At 34.0% G+C, this 19,017-nt stretch overlaps 1 protein-coding gene across 3 annotated transcripts in view; it reads right to left on the bottom strand.

Moving 5' to 3' along the window:
- cc2d1b (coiled-coil and C2 domain containing 1B) overlaps nt 1-19,017 on the bottom strand; it is a 40,102-nt gene that overhangs the window by 4,497 nt on the left and 16,588 nt on the right. For 2 of the 3 annotated variants that reach the window (XM_056473351.1, XM_056473332.1), the window contains exons 7-23: nt 17,764-17,901; nt 17,351-17,654; nt 14,688-14,818; nt 14,036-14,114; nt 12,249-12,299; nt 11,985-12,127; nt 11,703-11,775; nt 11,418-11,557; nt 8,844-8,964; nt 8,554-8,726; nt 8,345-8,470; nt 2,816-2,874; nt 2,610-2,726; nt 2,420-2,493; nt 2,190-2,248; nt 1,189-1,240; nt 886-985 (exon numbers count right to left, since the gene is read on the bottom strand). In XM_056473351.1, coding sequence (XP_056329326.1) covers nt 886-985; nt 1,189-1,240; nt 2,190-2,248; nt 2,420-2,493; nt 2,610-2,726; nt 2,816-2,874; nt 8,345-8,470; nt 8,554-8,726; nt 8,844-8,964; nt 11,418-11,557; nt 11,703-11,775; nt 11,985-12,127; nt 12,249-12,299; nt 14,036-14,114; nt 14,688-14,818; nt 17,351-17,654; nt 17,764-17,901 — 1,940 coding nt within the window. The remainder of the gene's footprint in view (nt 1-885; nt 986-1,188; nt 1,241-2,189; nt 2,249-2,419; nt 2,494-2,609; nt 2,727-2,815; nt 2,875-8,344; nt 8,471-8,553; nt 8,727-8,843; nt 8,965-11,417; nt 11,558-11,702; nt 11,776-11,984; nt 12,128-12,248; nt 12,300-14,035; nt 14,115-14,687; nt 14,819-17,350; nt 17,655-17,763; nt 17,902-19,017) is intronic. The other variant, XM_056473343.1, reaches the window with a different exon arrangement.

The following is a 19,017-nucleotide window of genomic DNA, read 5'->3' as shown; positions in this document are numbered from 1 at the left end:
ATGAAAGAAAAGTAAGGAACACAATGCAGCCTAATGTAGTCGTCTGCAGTCACACATCGACACCTGTCCATTGGCAGAAAGAGTCCCCGGTAACCCAGACCTATTATAGAGTCGCACCGTTATTTGTGGGTCCTTATTTGTCGCTCTACCTGCATTGTATTTGCATGCCCTCACACAATGAACATTACATATATTTCTATATGATGTAAAAGTAGTCAAAACATATGACAACAACACAGTGTTGCTTTTATTTCTGTAACAACAGCACAGCGGATAACAGTAAATCTAATTATTATTATACTACTATTATTATTATTATTATTACTGAATGATTTATTTTCTTATTAATTTTTATTTATATTTAACTTATTTTGTGTAAAAAAATGTCCAATCTTCTCAAATCTCTTTATTTATTTATTTTTTTTTTAACACAAAATAAGATGAAAAAATAAGCAAATTAAAATGTAATAATCTAATTAATTTCTTGTGGAAAACCTGATGTGGCCCAGCCTTACCCAGATTCTGCCTCCAGTGGCCACCAGGTAAATTGAATTTGAGACCCCTGATCTACATGTTGCGGCGAAACATATCGCAGGATCTGTGAATGGTCAGCTTGGTAACGATGTTGAGTGTGGGCGGGGTGGAGAGCCGTGAATGACTGTCAAGTGTTAGGATAAGAGAGCTCTCAGATTTCATCTAAAATATCTTATTTGAGTTTCATAGATAAAACTAGCAATCTCAGGGGATTGAAACAACATGAGGGTGAGTAAATGATTTTAACTAATTCTTTAAGAAGAAATCCTTTCATTTTATCTTTTCAACCTCTTTTTGTAATTTACTAAAATACAATGATTATAATATGATAGTACAAACAGAAACACTCACCCTTTGTGCAGTACCTCCAGCTTTAGGCCTTTCGACTGTATGACTCTCCTGAAACCACGGTGGTTACGGTTGATATTCAGTTTGAAGCTTTGGTTATACTCTGTCAAAACACCAAATGACAATTTTAGCAGCAAAGTTTCAATCGTGGAGTCCTGAAGTCAAACATTTTTTCGTATACAAAAATAACTGATTTTCTAAATGTAACCTCTAGTTGTAACTTTTTTGAGATCCAGTTTAGTAGCATGCTGTTTCAAATTCTAATTAACTGAAGTAAATAGAAGCTTAATAGCTTATTGTTTTTACCTGGGTTGTTGGTATTTTTGACGACTGCTGTTTTGTGTTTCTGAGGTTGCTCCTAATGTGAACATAGACAATACAAATTTAATCTAGATGAATAAAAAAAGTTTGTCAAGACCAGACAAGAAACACCAGCATGTGTTGCTAAGTGGTAGCTGTACTAACATGTTTTAAACACATCACTAACATGCAAGTAGTATGTTTTAACACATGAATGGCATTTAAAAAATAATGCTAGCCTGTTAGCCTGTTGATACCATGTTAACAACATTGCTAGCATGCTTCTAACATAATTTAGCAGTTTGTTAAAACACTTTAAAGGTGCTGTATGTAACGGTTTGGTCTTAAAATACAATAATATGTTTGCAGTTATTTAAAAAAAAAACATGCTAAGTTTATAATAAGTAACTTCTTCATCAAAAAACAATGCTAAAGTTAGCTATTCTGCTTTCAAAATGTGTGTTCCGTGTTGGAATTTCTGTCTTTGTTTTGCTTTGTGTAACCCACCCACTGCCAGTTTACCCAATTATATTTCAGCACTCATGGCTTGCCTTGGTGGAAATCTGCCCATTTCATTTCTTGAAGGATGCTTGTTGGCTGTATGCGGCTGAAAATGTGACCTTAGAAGGACCAAAGCAGCTTCCGAAATGAGACTGATTAAGAGTTTTAAAAATGCATTTGATGTGGTTTTATGTTAGCAAATTTTTTTTTTTTTTAATTGCTTGTTCCATCAATCTTGCAACCTCTGTGTGTGTGTGTGTGTGTGTGTGTGTATATGTAAAGTTGGAGAGGGTATTTCCAATATTTTGAATTTGGACTGAAATCCCTAGTTCCAACACTAGGTGTCAATCCTACATACTGCACCTATTTTAATACATTAAACATTAATACATAACATGTTTTAACATTTCAATAGGATGTTTTAAATACAGAGATTGCAAAGTCAGAGAAGGAAATAAGGGTAACTTTCAACTGAAATGAGGACTAGACATAAAAAAGGTACTCACTGAACTGGGATATGGAAAATCAAACTTGACATAAGCATCCAAATCATTTGTTGCAACACCTTTCAAAAAAGCAGAGAGAAAGAAGATTTCAGTGTATTGAAAATATTTTATTTATGTCTCAATAACCCTTTTTGGTAGAGGCTCTTTTAATCCCTAAGCCTGTCTGCATAATGTAAATTGATCAGTGTGTTCAGCATATTTCTTTTTTAGAACAAATATTTGAAGCTCACCAGAGGGAGCAGGAAGGTTCATGCCTCTAACAATGACCACAACCATGTCTGTGCTACTGAGCTCTGGGAAGATTCTAGAAAAACAAGTCAAGAAACAGAAAGTGTTATTCAGAGCTTCTTGTAGAAAACACGAATCAGGATGTGATATTGTGTTTTTCCTGATGCAAGATCTGCATTGACAGTGTCAGACCTGACAGTGCGATATGTTCTCTCCTCAAAGTGATGTTTAGGAGGCTGAAGGCCCCTGTTTTGTGCCAGTTTGAGGATCTCCAGGCTCTTCTTGCACTTTTCTGCCATGTTCTCAAATCTAAAAAACAAAAAGAAAATGGGATTAAAATAAATGCAAGGTGAAATCAAAAATTAAATATTAAAGTGGGGTTTTGGTGCGATACATACTTGGTTGTTTCCGCAACATTCCCCAAGTGTGTAAACTGCTTGGAGTATGTCACACATTTCTACAGAAAAAAGAAAACATGATATAGAACTTTTTCTACATCCACTTACAGGCTGCTGCTTAGTGAAGCTAAAGCCGAGTGAACTGAAAGCAAATTTAATCAAAACACAGGTATATCTAACAAGACTATATCGTCTATAAACACTTTCTTTATTAAATAAAAACAACAGTGATTACAGAATAATATTTATTTCATGTGTATTCAAGCATTGCTAGTCTTTATTGTTGTAAATCAAGAATGAACTTTTTGTAAACACAATTTGTGGAATACTGACTATCAAACAATTTTTATTGAATACATTTGATTATTTTCAAGAGTATAGCTCTGTCAGGTTAGCAATATGCTAAAATTACTTTAATTACTATTTTCACCTAACGTATATTTTTATGCATATTATAGAATTATTTAATTAATAAGGATAGCAAATTTAGCAAAGGAAAATGAGGAACAGTTCTTTATTGGAAAATACATGACAGTTTAATGTTTTAATACTGTTTTATTGTATACATGCGTGTGTGTAGGTATCTTTAAAAATAGCAGTACAACGTCAGTAACCTCTTGAACCACTATTAGTAACAGTGATATTTGTGCATTGCGAATAATGTACTTGTGGTAGTAGTAGTGTAATGAAAAAGCAGCAGACACAATTGTTGTGTCACGTGTGTTCACGTACTGAGAGTAATTGTAAGGGGCGTGTTCAAAATAATAGCAATGTGGAGTTTAATGAGAGAAGTCATTCATGCCATGAACAGCTAACAGTTGTCATTTACGCTCCTTATTACAGAGGAGGGTCAGCAATGTACCACATTCTTTCTGATCATATTACTGGTTAGAAGAACAACATAGTTTAAGCAAAAAGTTGATTTGAGAAGAGGAAACTTATAAATAAAGTATGCGAATTATAGAATATTCATCAAAACCCATCTAAAGTGCATTAAAGTGGCAAAAAATTTTTGTAAGCGAGCAATCTTGGAAAAGATTGAGGTAATAGAGTTGCAGCTCAATCCCTCGACCTCAACCAAATTGAAAATTTATGATGTAAAGTAAAAAAAATACAGTTTCTTAAATTTAGCCAACCAAAACCAACCCAAATGATTAAGGATAAACCGATACCACTTTTTTACAAACCAATACCAGTACAAGTATTTTAATTTGTGTACTCGTCGATACCGAGTACTGATACCAATACTTCATATATTTGGTTTCAATGAATGTGTAATTTATTTATTTATTTATTTATTTATTTTTCCTGTAGCAAGGATGAACACAAAAATCTTTCACAGAAGAATGTTCCAAGCCAAAAATATACACACATTTTTGATAACCCTGCGAATCCATAGACCTTATCTATTACCGATTAAGCATGGACATTTAAAGGATGAGTTATCCTTGCGCTGACATGCGTCTACGACTTCACACATTACACGAAGTGTGTGCAGTGTATGTTACCTTATGGAGTCACTTTCTGAACATTGCTACTTGGGGACGCATAAAACCCTGTTGTGCGCGATTCTTTCATTTTCGGGTGTCCTGCCGTTAATCCGCGGGTCAGCTAACCAAAAAGTCGTCTACAGTCGTCTCACGGGTAGATGAAATCAATAGCCATAAATACGCAACGCATATTCTCATTTTAAAAATCATGTGACCATCATCTCACGATGTTAAATAATAAACCTTATTTTTTATTAAAACAAAAGTGACTTAGCAATGCCGTGCCACTGACAAGCCAACTGCAGAGAAACAAAGCAACAATCGCGACAACCGCAGTGATCACTTTTTCCGAAGTTCAGCTGATCTTTTTTGCACTTGATTATTATGCGTTTAATGTTAAAAAAAATCAATAATGAATAGGCCTACAAGAGTGTATCCTGTGTGTATGTGTGCGCGTCACTGAAGCAGCTCTCTTCCAAAACCGAAAGTTGCTTTGTCTGTCTGGCCATATTTCGACTTTTAATCGAACGAAAAGTTAATTTAGATGAGCCAATATTCAAAAATTGCAGTAAAGAAACTGTGACGTGCGGCCACACATTGAATCTGAGGTCTGATCTCATCTCTCTCTCGCTGTCATCCAGACATCGATACGTAGACGCCACACAAGTCAAGTTGCAAAACTGAGGCTGGTACCGGCTGACAGTTAGAATAGCTGAAGCCATTGCAAAATCTGTCAAAATACAGCACTGAAATTAACAGCCATAAATGTCTTTGAGCCAAAAAGTCTATCTGTAGGATATCTGTATAAACGCAATCAGAGCCAGTGTCATGTAGAAGTTGTGTAGCCTAATAATTATATTAATTCTAATAAAATGAAAACCAAAATAAACAATTAATTGCATTTTCTGTGTGATAAAAAAAAAAATACGGAAACGAAAAAATATCAAAGGGTGGTTAGTTTGAATTAATGTCTTTTAATATTAATAACAATATGCTTAGCCTATTTATGCTTAACGGTTTAAGCCATTCAATAAATAGTATTTTACTGTGTATTGGGTTATAATTACAATAAAAACTAAATGTAGTGTGCTAAATGTTGCACACTACAAAGTATCGCACCAACAAAGTATCCTGGCAACTGGTTCTTTCCAAAGGGAACTGGCAGACCGCTCGGGGTTAAGCCAGTCGTCTTTGAGCCGTGCAATGCCAGCTGTATGGGATGGGATCATACGCATGTCTAGCAGGTATATAAGGTTTCCATATCATGCAGTTGACCAGCCAAACATTAAAGCGAAATTTGCAGCGATCACCGGTTTTCCCAATTTCATCGGAGTGATTGACTGCACGCACATTGCTATAAAGGCGCCATCTGAAGATGAATTTGCATATGTTAATCGGAAACATTTCCATTCAATAAATGTGCAAATAATATGCAATGCTCAAATGTGATTGGGCAGCTGAAATGCCGGTGGCGCTGCCTTGATAAGAGCGGAAGGGTGCTGCTATACCACCCTAACAAAGTGTTTAATAATACACCTGTGTCTCCCACAGACACGAATACTACTCCAGACACTAAAGTGTCACCAACAATTGAGGCAACTCTCTCCTCAAAGGGTGTTAGTTCAGCATCCACTGTTCCCCCGCCTATTTGGTCCACACTTTGACGGTGCGCCGCTGTTGTCCTCTCAACCTGCACCTTTACACCTTTACCTCAACCTTACACCTTTACCTTTACGGACCATTTCTTTTTAAATTCACTCACAGTGCGATGTTCAGACCCCACTGTGATACCAGTGTCAGTTAAACTCTCCCACTCTATTTTTTTTCTTTTGTTATTAATTCCGGAGGACAAACTTGCAAACAACACAGGTTTTCTCCGGTCTACCACCGATAGGAGCACCTCAAATTCACATTCTGTGAAGTTTCTCTTCTTGCTTGCTTGCTTTTGCTATTGCTTTTTCGTTTGGTTTTGCCTAAGTAGAGTCATTACCATATTTATCAGGGGGAGGAGGCAGGGAGGGGTTTTGTGCTCGTGCGCTCAGTTTCACGTTAATTCGGATATATACAAAGAGAATATGCGTGGGATTCCACGTACGCAGTGTTTCATACATCTGAATTTTTTACTGCGTACGCACATTTACAGCTTTGTGTGTACGCAATGTTTTAGTATGAATTCAACGCAATTCTTCGTACATGAGGCCGCAGAGATGTAGGCCTATAGTCTATGCAGTGTGTAAACTTACAAGGAGGTTGGTCAATAGCCCTCTGCACACCACGTTATTAAACTCCAATATCTCTGATAGAGATTATGTTACCAGATAGCCTATATTAACTTGAGAGATTTTAAAAATAAAAGGCATTTTAAAAGGCATTTTAAACAAATATAACTGGCGCCGTGGAGTTCAGCACTTGTCTTCTTGCCAGTGTATGCTGTGTAGGGTGTATAGCACCCTTATGCAGCGCATGTCAACTGCTGCTAGTGAGAGAGAGAGCGTGCATGAGAGCTCAAAGCAGGCATCGATATAACCAAAAGCAAGATCATATCGTTATAAATATTCCATTAACGATACTTATCGAAATATTTATACACTTATATGAAGTGTTATTTGAGATTATGTGATCCGTATAGGCTGTCTGATCTATACAGAAGATGTAATCTGACACGTGTGCGGTGACCGCACTGATGTTCAGCTCTTATGAGGCACTTTTATTTAGCCTGTAGTCTTTAGATTTTTTACATAATGTTCCATTACTTAAAATGTCTTTCATTTTTTATTCATAGTTTAAATATAAAATCAGTGCTAGCTTATTTAGCTGTGATCATTATGCAAGGATCAGATTTCATATTCGGTTTATTTTTCAGTAGCCTATAGATTTGTTAATAATGTATTTTATAAACGGATTGTTTATAAGGACTAAGCTGTTATTAATATATAATAAATTAACTAATACATTAAGTCACTGAATTCAGGTAGGACAACAAATCACATCCATACAGTGAATTACTGTTGAGTTGTATCGGTGCGTGGTATCGGCCTTTCATGTACGATACGAGTATGAGTATTTTAACCAGTATCGACCCGATACTGGTATTCGTGCATCCCTACGAATTACGAATGTTTTATTCTTCCATGGCTGACAAAAACAATGGCTATGCAACTAAATAACAGTTCAGTAAATTGAACTGAAGTGTAAAAATGTCTTTAGTTTATTAAGTATTTGAATTGAAATACAAAATATTGATACTGCTATTTTTTGCCTTCTTTATTTATAATACTTTAAATACTTTAAATACTTTAAACTAGAACTGAAAGTGTAATGTTTCCACTACATTTGAAAAATGAAAATAAAAGCTATTTAACAAATATTTGCACTTTATTTTTTAAGGCACTACAAATGTATTAAAAGCAGTACGTATAAGCTTTAAATGAGGCCTATATGTATATGGCAAACTTTATTTCACATGGATTTATTACAGAATTCTATGTTGAAGTCTTAAATTCAGGATGACTTTACATTGTACAGAATGGCTGGTAAACCTAAAAAAATCTTTGTAAGCTTATAACAACTGGCTATTCATACATTCTATTGGGTTATAAATCAAACTACCGTCATCCAAAATATGTTATTTGTGACATATCCTTTACAGTGTTCTGGTTCATCTAATTCTGTGGTCTCACTTTAATGTTGGCTGACTATGTATGCAGTACACTTTAAAGGGATAATTCACCCAAAACTGAAAATGCTATCATCATATACTCACACATCAAATGCTATAAATTGGTTTGTGTTTTTTCTTCTGTGGAACACAACAGATGATATTTTGAAAAATGTTGGAAACCAGTAGCCATTGACATAAATGTCAATTGCACATCAGTATATCTTGTGTTGTGTTCAACAACAAAAAAAGAAACTCACAAAGGTTTGGAACATTAGGATCCTTTAGTTTTTGGATGCATTATATACCTTTAAGGCAGCTCCCTAAATTTTTTCACAGATCTCTTCTCGCTACTTTATTACTTCACCACCTTCCTTTTACCTCGTGTTGCTCATTGAGTAGTTTGTTGAGTTGAGTGTAGACCTCCTCAGCCTTCTCAGAGAGCTGAACATCACTGTGGTGGACCAGAATGAAGTCCTCGTCTTCATCTCCAGGCGGTGAAGGCACCTAAAGCATAAAGAGTGAGTCAATTACTCCTAAAAATCATTGGAGTAGTTGAAGCATTTACTAAAAACAGGCATTGTGGTTACCTTGCTCACGTCCACAGCCTTCCCACTGCGGGCAGCTTCGATCATGGGGTCCAAACCCTTGGCTGTGCGCAGAAAGGTCTTTGCCTGCTCTAGGTCTTTCTTCTGCTTTGCCTGCAATGCCGCTTTCATGTACTGCTTTTTGCGGCCCTCTAGAAACTCCAGCTGCTGCTGAGCTGAGGAGAAAATAACCGTATAAGATAATACGATTTAAACATGTTTGCCTCAGAGTTTTGTGTGCATTTCTGTCATAAAAATGTTATGAAATACAAAAACATCCCAATAAATTGTACCAGCGTCAGACAGACTTCCTCTTTTAGAAGTTCTGTCGGGTGAAGGGGTCCTTTGTTTTGGCTCCTGTACTGTTGGCTGCACTGCAAGAGTAGGCTTCTTTTGGTCACTTAGTTTTGGAGCCTTAAAAAGCAAATACAATTTCTTTTTGTTTAATTGATAATTTATTGTTATTTTTTTAATAAGGAGCAATTTTGTACTGCTAAATCTCCTTATCTGGTCAAGGGTTGCAATCTTATTTCTAGCAAAACATTCTTATTGATCATGATTTAAGAATAAAACACTATGCAAGATCAGATTGTCTAAGATTATTAGGATTATTTATCTTTTTTTTCTTAGTATATAAAATTTAAAGTTAGGTCTTTTATCAAAGATAATCCACACTGCAAAAAAAAAAATGGCTAAATATGAGAATTAAATGAATGATTTAAGATGATACAAGCTAGAAACAATAAAAATTATCTGCTACTGCGGAAGGATAGATATACTGGGAAAGATTTCTTGCAATAAGAAAACACACATAGGCTTTAGCAAAAAATAAGTATTATAACATTTATTCCAAGCAGTGTATTAGTCTATTTGTTTTAAAACCTCGTTAATTGCTTTTTAAACAGTTTGCTTTTCTTAGTTTGTGTGAAAAGGTCCTAAAACTAAAGTTACTAAACAGGAGAATTGCTGATAAGTTACATTTATATATTGTTTTAAAATAAGTCAAAGCGTTTAAAATTAAAACAAGATTATCGTATGAATTAAATTAAAATCACACATACATGCATATTGTCCACAATCTTTTATTCAAATTAATACTGGATAAAAAAATACAAATAATCACTTGTTGCTTCTCAAAACAGTTTTTTAGCTTTCCTCAATGAAACGTAACAGTATTTATTTCGTCAAAAAACATATTTTGTTGCAAGTATAAGTGTGATTGAGCACTGTGATTGTGTGTGACGTTTAATGGGAAACTTATAAAAAGTTCTATTTATATACAAGTTTCGGTCTTAAATTTTACCTCTTGTAACTAAGCCTAATTTGCAAGTAAGATACTTAATTTTAAGATTTACCTACTAGGTACAAAAATATAGATAATCTTAAAACAATCATAATAATAATACACAATCTTGCATAGTATTGCGTTCTTAAAACAAGATCAATAAGAATTTTAGCTAGAAATAAGATAAGTAACTGTTGACTAGATTTTGTTTTGCTGTATTAACATGCTTTAAGCTCATAAAAAAAGCTTGATTACACTTCTACTTGTTCTTTAGTGACAAAAACATTGTTATGTTTTGTTGCTGTAACCTTTAGTATTTTGAGAAGCAAGTAATCATTTTGCATTGTAATACGCACGTATACTCCGTATGCCTACCTTTTTCTACGAGTTGTTCGGGTATTACGACTTCTGAGGATGAATAATTGTGTATACTCTCGGTATACTCACTTGTTTTGCTGATTAAACTTCTCGAATTTACGGGTATTCGTGTCCTCTTTAACTGTGTACGGAATGTATTTTTAACTTGCACCTTAACTTGTTGCAATTAGTGCATTTTTGTTTAAATTGCACCATTTCCTGCCCCCTGACAACCGCAGCAGCTGTGACAATTTTGTGCGAGTTTTTCAAAGAAGACAACAAGTCAACTGAATAATGTCTCGCTGAAACATTCAGGTACAATTATAAAACAGCATGGGCGTCGCTTTAGCTCTCTATATTTCTATTTAGTCCCCCTAAAACTTTTGCAATTACCTCATGAACTGTACAATAAATTATTGCCTCAGTCCCCTTTAAAGCCATTCTCAGCGTCTGCTGGGGGCACTATTAGCTAAGCATAAACCATTGAAAAGGATTAGACCATTAGCATCTCGGTTTAAAATGAACAAATTTGTTGAAATATTTTTCCTTTTTTAAACTGTTCACCCCAAAAATGAAAATTGTCATCACATTTACACAACCGTTACTTGTTCCAAACCGGTTTGTCATTTTTCATTCTGTTAAAGCTGGAAACCTGTAACTATTGACTTACATAGTATTTGTTTTTTTTGTATCTGTGGAAGTCAATAGTTACAGGTAACTTATGTTGAATAAATATTCATTGCTAATGAATCAAAGAAACATTGACTTTCCTCATTTCTTTGCCCACTTTTAAAATGTGGGTTGGGTGGGTAATAGTACACCACCTTTTTTTTTTTTTAAGACTACACCTCTTGACAGAATATATAACAACAATTCTTAAATTAAGAGAAATTCTCCTGTTTAGTAAATCTAGTTTAAAGACCTTTTCACACAAAATAAGAAGAGCAAGAAAGCAATTAAGAAGCTAGTTTTAACATGAATATACTAAATCCACTGCCTAGAATAAGTATTATAATACTTTTTTAAGACATTGTTTTCTTTAGTAAAGCCAAGGTACATTTTCTTACTGCAAGAAATCTTCCCAAGTATAATTATCTTACAGCACTAGCAGATGATTTGACTTGTTTGTAGTCTGCAACATCTTAAACCATTCATTTATTTCTCTCTTTTCATATTTTTCAATGTAAAAAAAGAAGAAATTCTACAGAAATGTACAATGAAATACCTTCTCTTCTTCCTCCTCATCTTCGTCTTGAGCATCTTTAGCTTCAGCTTCATTGGATGTCAGCTTATTGGCTGTTTCCAGCACAGCAGCCAATCCCTGCTCTGGAGAAGTGACTTTTTGGCCTGGGATTGGAGGAAAGCCTATAGACAACACATGCATTCATTTTTATTAACATGCAGGACAATTTAACTGACCACAAAAATATTTGCAGATTAAGATAATTTGCAGATAATTTGAAGATTAAGATAATCCTTTTTTTATTATTATTTAAACAAAAGAAATGACCTGGAGGGGCAGGAAGTTCATCATAATTAACAGGTCGTCCTGCTTTATGAGCACGGATGGCAGCCTGGTATTGCTGTGGGCCACAGAAAGAAAACAACAACTCTGAATTCAACAAGTCTGTGCAAACACCTTACTGTGCGTAAAATGTGTTGTGGTGTGTTAACATGAAAGCATCTAGCAAGCAGATAGTATCTAAGAAGGAAACACTGAAAGAGATAATGAAAGTTGGAGGGCATTCGGCAGTGTTTGAGGTTTGTGTTTCAGTTTAACAGGTGTACTAACTTTAGCAATGCGGTCATGCATGCGGGTTTTGCGCTCATCGCCGCTGGCTTTGGCTTGTGTGAAGGCCTCTTTGTATTTGGCCATTCTCTGTTCCAGGGCCTCAAGAATTGTGTTAGGTTGAGCTGGACCAGAGGCGTTCTCTGCTGTTATAGCAAAAACACCATATGGTGAATAGGAGGAGACAGGAAATACAGTCATTCAGGTTAGACTATTTACATAGAGATGAGTTCTAAAAATACTTCACATGAGAAGTGGTGCACTAACCTGAAGGTGAAGGAGAGACTTTAACAGATGTCTGAAGTGCAGCTTGAGTAACTGTAGAGGTGTAGACAAAATTGCAGTGTTTATTTAAAAAGTTACACACATCAAACATGGCTAATATGCAACCAGGGTCTAAAGATTTTCCGCCACACTTGCCATAAGGGTATATGCCGAAGCATGCTAATAAGACTTTTAATTTGCCAGTAACCTGGGTTAAGCGTTTCCGGTGAACTGTTTGCAATTGCAAAATTGGCAAGTTTAAGGTCTGTTTTCTGTAAAAATCAGCGATCTCCACTGGCTGAGTGATATCCGATATAAAGTGGGTCTCAGATTGTACAAGAAGCACTGCATTAAATTACATTTTCCCCGCCATGTCTTTATAATATGAGCATTTATTTTACCCCAGAAGCCTGCCGATTCTGACAGGCGCGTGTGAGTAAACGGCTTTTTGTCTCGTTTTACGCTTGAGCAACTGAATGAATGCCAAAGTCTATTTAACTGATTGTATTTTAATTACATTACAACATGGATGCTGTAAAAGAAATCGTATAAAATGAAAAAAAAACTCACAATAACCGGTCACCGGAAGTTTATCAGTTTGGGAACAACACTAGCTCGGCATATACCCTATAGTCATTTACTTGAATAAAATACTTATAAATGAACTGATTAGACATATTCTGATATTAAATAATTGAATATATGATGTACATGAACAATATTGATATTGTAGGCATTTCAAAAGATCACAAATAACTTTTTATCATTTAGCTTTTTAAGGAATATTTGTCTATTATATAGAGTGTATTTGCAGTGGTGTTCATCACAGCATTATTGCTTAGTTTTCAAACCTTTTCACATGTTAATTTAACCAACTCTCTGCTGAAAACTGGTTGAAAGTATTATATAAAATACTATTTTTAGACCTATTGTTCATTAACACTACAGTAAAGCTCCATTTGTTAACATTTGTTTTTAATTGAACTAAACTAACAATGAAAAATTCGAAAGCTTTTTATTAATCTTGTGCTGATAATGCATTTAAATCAAAAGTCATAATTAGAGTTGGAGTTAGGAACTAATAACATTCTGTTGTATTATTATTTTTTTGTAAGATAGTAATTATAATAAATGTGGCTTTTTCTAACATTTACTAATTAGTTAGTAACATTTACTAATGAGACTTTATTGTAAAGCATTGAGCAATATTGTGCAAACGTCAACCTTGCCTGGAAAAAAAAATCGGTTTTCACAAAAAAACGGAAATTGTTTTTTTGTAAGCAAGTATTTTATAATACTTTAGAAATACTCAAAATTGTCTCTATCAATGTTTTACAACTATTATATTTGATTTACCAAAGTCACACAAGTGGCAATTTCACATCGGTCACATCCATAACGACAATTTTTCTACATAAAATGCAAAAATGTATACGTTTACGTTACACGTGAATGCATTGTCACTTATATGGAGGTGGACTGCCGCTTCAAAACCAAACCCAAAACCAAACCATCTGCAGTTTTCAGTCAGTAAACATTGTTTCTGAAACAGCAACCTGAGCTAGCTGACACCAACAAAGATTATATGAGACTGATGCTGTACAATCAGATAAAATGTTGCTGACATTCATTTTTATGTAAATATGATGGGTGATGCATATTGTGTCAACAAAACTTATTGTGTCATGTCCATGTATGATTGCCTTTATGATGATAGGACAGTTGATATTGACAGAAAGTGAAGTTAAAGAGAGTGTAACAAGTTCTCTGCACACATGATTCAGACTAACCTTGAGCCAGAGGGGGCGGGAGAGAGCTCACATCCACCGGCTGGCCTTTCTCCAAAGCTTCAATTGCTGAATCGAATCCCTGAGACAAACAAGAAAACAGCATAGTGCTACTCTTTGTCTACTTCCTACAAGTCTAGAATACCTCAAATAACTCAGCACATTTTTGTTATGGGAAAAAAAAATCAGGGTTTACAGGACCATTGGTTTAAAGGAACATCTAAATGTGCATGAAAACATAGCTGACGCCTCAGATTAAATTTAAAACTGTAGCTGGATACAGTACTGGCATTGATATTTAGAACTCTTTGGAAAGTTTAAGTCAAAATTTCCATATTAGAGCAGAAGGCAAATGGAAAAACCCACATTAACAAGGTTTGACTGACATGCAAAATGTGAAACTCAAAAAAAATGCATTGACAAATGTCTGTATATCGCCTATAGTAGTCAACATTTGAAGTGTTTGAAGACAAAAATAGACGTTTTTGTTGCTAGTTTTAAACTTTTTTTATCCAAAGTCAAATAAATCAGATATACAAAATCAGATAATGGAAATCCCAACTATGTACAATTAAAAAGGGCTAATTTTAAAGCCCTGAAAGACTGAGCCACTAAAACATAGCTATAAATACTATAATATAAAATACATCTTTACCTTACTGGCCTTTATATGCAATTTGGCTTGGTCAATGTCTCCTGCTTGTTTGGCCTTGAGAGCTGCCATCCTGTACTCCTTCTGTTGCTCCAGCAGAGTGCCTTTTGTTGGCTGCCCGACTGGAAAATCTACTTCAGGAGCAGAGGAAACCACAATGTGTCTTTTTACAAGAACTGCTCGGTAGAATGACATACTTGTAGTTAAATTGGCAAGTGTGAAACTTAAAGGAAAAGGCCAGCATTTTCAACATTGTTTGCTTTTACGTGTGCAGTCTTAAGGGCTACATAAAATAATACATTTTATGTATTTGAACACTTTGGCTTCTACCATTAATTAAAATGTAACAACTGTTGAATTAAATGATATTATCAATATAAACACATATTGGGGCTGTTGGGCAAGAAGGAATCATTTATTAACTAGAAAACAGAACATATGCAAACTCTATCATTAAATCAAAAAACTGCAGTCAAACATTAATTAAAAAGACAAGTCTATATTAAAATATTGATTAAAGATTAAATAGAGCACATGGAATCACATACAAAACTGTAAAAACCACTTATATTTTGCATTGTTTTAGGTTGGACATACATAAGGTTGATTATAAAATTGTAATATCATCTTAGCAGTTCTATGAACAGTCCAAGTCCAAGTTATTTGGAAAAAAATATTTTAAATATTCTCGACATTTAAATAAACTATTCTTATTTCAAATTATTTTAAGATATAACTGGTTTATGATGAGGTGTATTTTGTTGAGTGTATGATGCAATGTATGAGCAAATTTGATCACAAAGTCACAATGGTAAAAGGAGCCTAGAGGACTAGATTTTTCAAAACACCAAGGCATTTTTTCAGCTTAAAAAAACTATATCCCCTGTTTCTTTAGATAGCAGATACACAGTATAATCAGTTAGTCATCCATAAAATTTTTCAATTGCTTAATTGTGGTCTGTTGAAGCAAAAACACTTGTTTTAAGATATAACTTGCTCAATTTTCAGCATCTTTGCTCTAGTTTTCAGTTTCTGGTGATCCTTCAGCAATAATTCTAATATGATCATTTTATCTTCAAGAAACATTCCTTGTTATTATCTTATCTTATTATATTATGATAGTTGGAAATAGCAACATAATATTTTAGTATAAACTGCAATACTTTTTTAGGATTATTAAGAATAACCGGAAGTTAAAAAAGACAGCACTTATAACTAAACATAATTCATTTTGTAGCATTGTCTTTTCAGTTAATTTTAATCAGTTTAATGCATACTGGCTGAATAAAAGTGTTAATTTCTTTCAAATGGTTTAAAATGAACCAAGTCAATAAGCTTGAGCTTCATTCCTCTCCATTTCGAACTGGCTAAATTCATTTATTAGTTTAAATGTACATGGTTAAGTAAACATTTTTATTGTTTATGACGAGGTGTATTTTGTTTGAAGAATTGTTTTGAGTGTATGATATTCTGTTCGCAATGAATAAATCAAATCAAATCAAATTTAACTCCACACACTAAACTTTGCATTGATATTCAGCTAGTTTGATCACAAAGTCACAATGTTTTGGTAAAAGGAGACTAGAAAGGGTGCTGAATTAAAATATTTTAATATTTTTCAATACACCAAGGCATTTTTCAGCTTAAAAAACTATATCCCCCATTTCTTTGGATAGCAGATACAGTTTACTCAGTTAGTCATGTATTAAACTTTTAATTGCTTAATTGTGGTCTGTTGAAGCAAAAACACTTGACTAGCCTAAGTTTTAAGATATAACTTGCTCAATTTACAGCATCATTGCTCTAGTTTTCAGTTTCTGGTGATCCTTCAGCAATATTTATAATATGATCATTTTATCTTGAAGAAACAATCCTTATTATTATCTTATCTTATTATATTATGATAGTTGAAAATAGCAAGATACTATTTTTGTATAAACTGCAATACTTTTTAGGATTATTTGAAAAAAACAGAAGTAAAGACAGCGTTTATTATTAAAATATAATTTATTTGGTAGCATTGTGTTTTCATTTCAGTTCTTTTTAATCAAATTAATGCATGCTGGCTGAATAAAAGTGGTAATTTCTTTCAAAACTGTCTTTTTATGTCATTTTAGATGTATTCACTGCATATGGCTATATACTTTTTTCTTTCTTTTTTTTTTAAAGAGCTCCCAGACTTTGAACAGTTACGCAGGTCCTATTTTTGCATTAAAACAGCAGTGCTCAATTTAAAATGAACTAAGTTAATAAGCTTGTGCTTCATTCCTTCATTTCGAACTGGCTAAATTAATTTATTATTGTAAGTGTATATGGATAAGTAAATGTGATTATAATGAGGTGTGTTTTGTTTGAGGAAATAACAATTCATTAATCAACAAAAATATTTAGTGATTTATGAGATTTTGTTTGAAATGATTAAATCAAATCAAACTCCACACGCTGAACAGTTCACTGAACTTCTGCAAATTTGATCTGTACAAAGTAGCTCACATGGATAAAGTCACAATGTTCTGGTAAAAGGAAACTAGAATGAGTGCTGAATTAGTCTAAATTAGACTAGAACTGAAAATTAGCAGATTATAGCAGATTGGCAGTTTATTTCTCAACTGTTAAACTTTTAATTACTTAGCTGTTGTCTGTTGCAGCAAAAACACTTGACTAACCTAAGTGCTTTTCAGCTTCACTGCTAGCAAGGTCCCCTTCTGGAGATGACAGTGAAGCTGGAGACGTTACACCAGAGGACTCGTCTCTAATGTTTGATTCTGAATCCATGACAACAGGAGCGGCCTCCGGGGAGACAGGACTGATCTCGACAGCACTATCACACTCCCCCTGCTCATCAGGGGACACTGCAGGGCCTGGGGGCTGACTGGGTCCACTGGGACCCCCACATGCCACTGGAGGAGGAATCTCAGATTCGTCAATCTTCCCTCCTTTCCGTACTGTTGCCAGCATAGTCTGTAATGTCTAAACAAGAATATTAAGAGTTTTAGTTGTTATAAATTGTATTATAAAATACATTATTTTGTGCTACTCAGTGTTTGTTTGTTAAAGATGTGACACTGTATGCACTCACTTTGAGTCCTCTCTCATATCGCCGAGCTTTAGAGGTTTCCCCTGCAGCTTTTGCGTTGGTAACAGCCATCCTATACAAGCTTATTCTTTCCTCTAAGGTGTGTTCGATGCTCCCAGGAAACGAAGAAACCTTGGTTTCCTGTGAGAGAAACAAAAATTATACATGACGTGATTTCTTATAAAAAGCTTGGGATGACAAAAAAGCAAACGCGATTGAAAGTCCCATGAAATTAAAATATTATTTTTTTAGAAGTCTTTTTAAAGACATCTATAAGCTAGTGTGCTCCAAAACAGTGACAAAATTCATGTTTACAAAATATATTCCAATAATATGTAATAATATATTCATATAATAATATACTTATATTATTTGAATATATAGACATAAACACCCAAAGCTTTCAGTTTGTCACTTCCGTCTAAATCAATCAACAAATTTCATATACATCATACTTCAGTTTCTCATCAAATCTTGACCAATCAAAGGTTCTCTAGTATCTAACATGCACTCAAAAAAATGATTTGTTGGACTTACATAAAAAAAGAGTGTCAAGTGGTTCCACGTAACTGTGTTGAGTAGTTTCTACAAGTAACAATATAGTTGAATGAACTAAAGAAATCCAGGTAAAGTTTACAAAATGTTTCTCAGTACATGCAACACATTTAGACGTGTCATTATTGCATTTTAGTTATATGTATATTTTACTTAGTAATGTTATGTAAGAATAATTAACTTTTAGTATGTAAGGTGAACACGTTTTTTTCTTTTTTTTATTCACTTTTAAAAGTATGTGCTCTACAAATGTAAAACTTAAATCATCAAACATATTTTTAGAAACAAAAATAATTTATTTTTTGCAAGGTTTTGCAACATACAACTGCTAAAAACCCATAAAACTATTTCAATTTCACAGGTCCTTAGAAACAAATACACAAAAACATCAAAGGTTTTACACTCAACATTTACAAGGTCTTTTAATGTGCAACTGGCTTCAAGAATCTGAAATAATCTTACTTTGAAAAATTAAATACATGGAATGTTAAAATACTGCTAAACTCTATTTCTGATCTTAACAATGAATAGTAAGAGTAACATTCAAAATAGCCTCTATTTTTGTAAACATCCACAAACCGCTCAAAAACAGTTTGAAAAAAATGTAAAAACAACATTTTGGTCAATAGTAAACATTCTTACAATGTGCTACTTCCTTCAAATATTGTAAGAAAAATGTATGAGCAAATTTACAAAATAATT

This window comes from Danio aesculapii, chromosome 2 (genome assembly GCF_903798145.1).
Source record: "Danio aesculapii chromosome 2, fDanAes4.1, whole genome shotgun sequence".
In the NCBI taxonomy this organism is placed as follows: Eukaryota; Metazoa; Chordata; class Actinopteri; order Cypriniformes; family Danionidae; genus Danio; species Danio aesculapii.
This window is presented reverse-complemented; position numbering and strand designations above follow the sequence as displayed.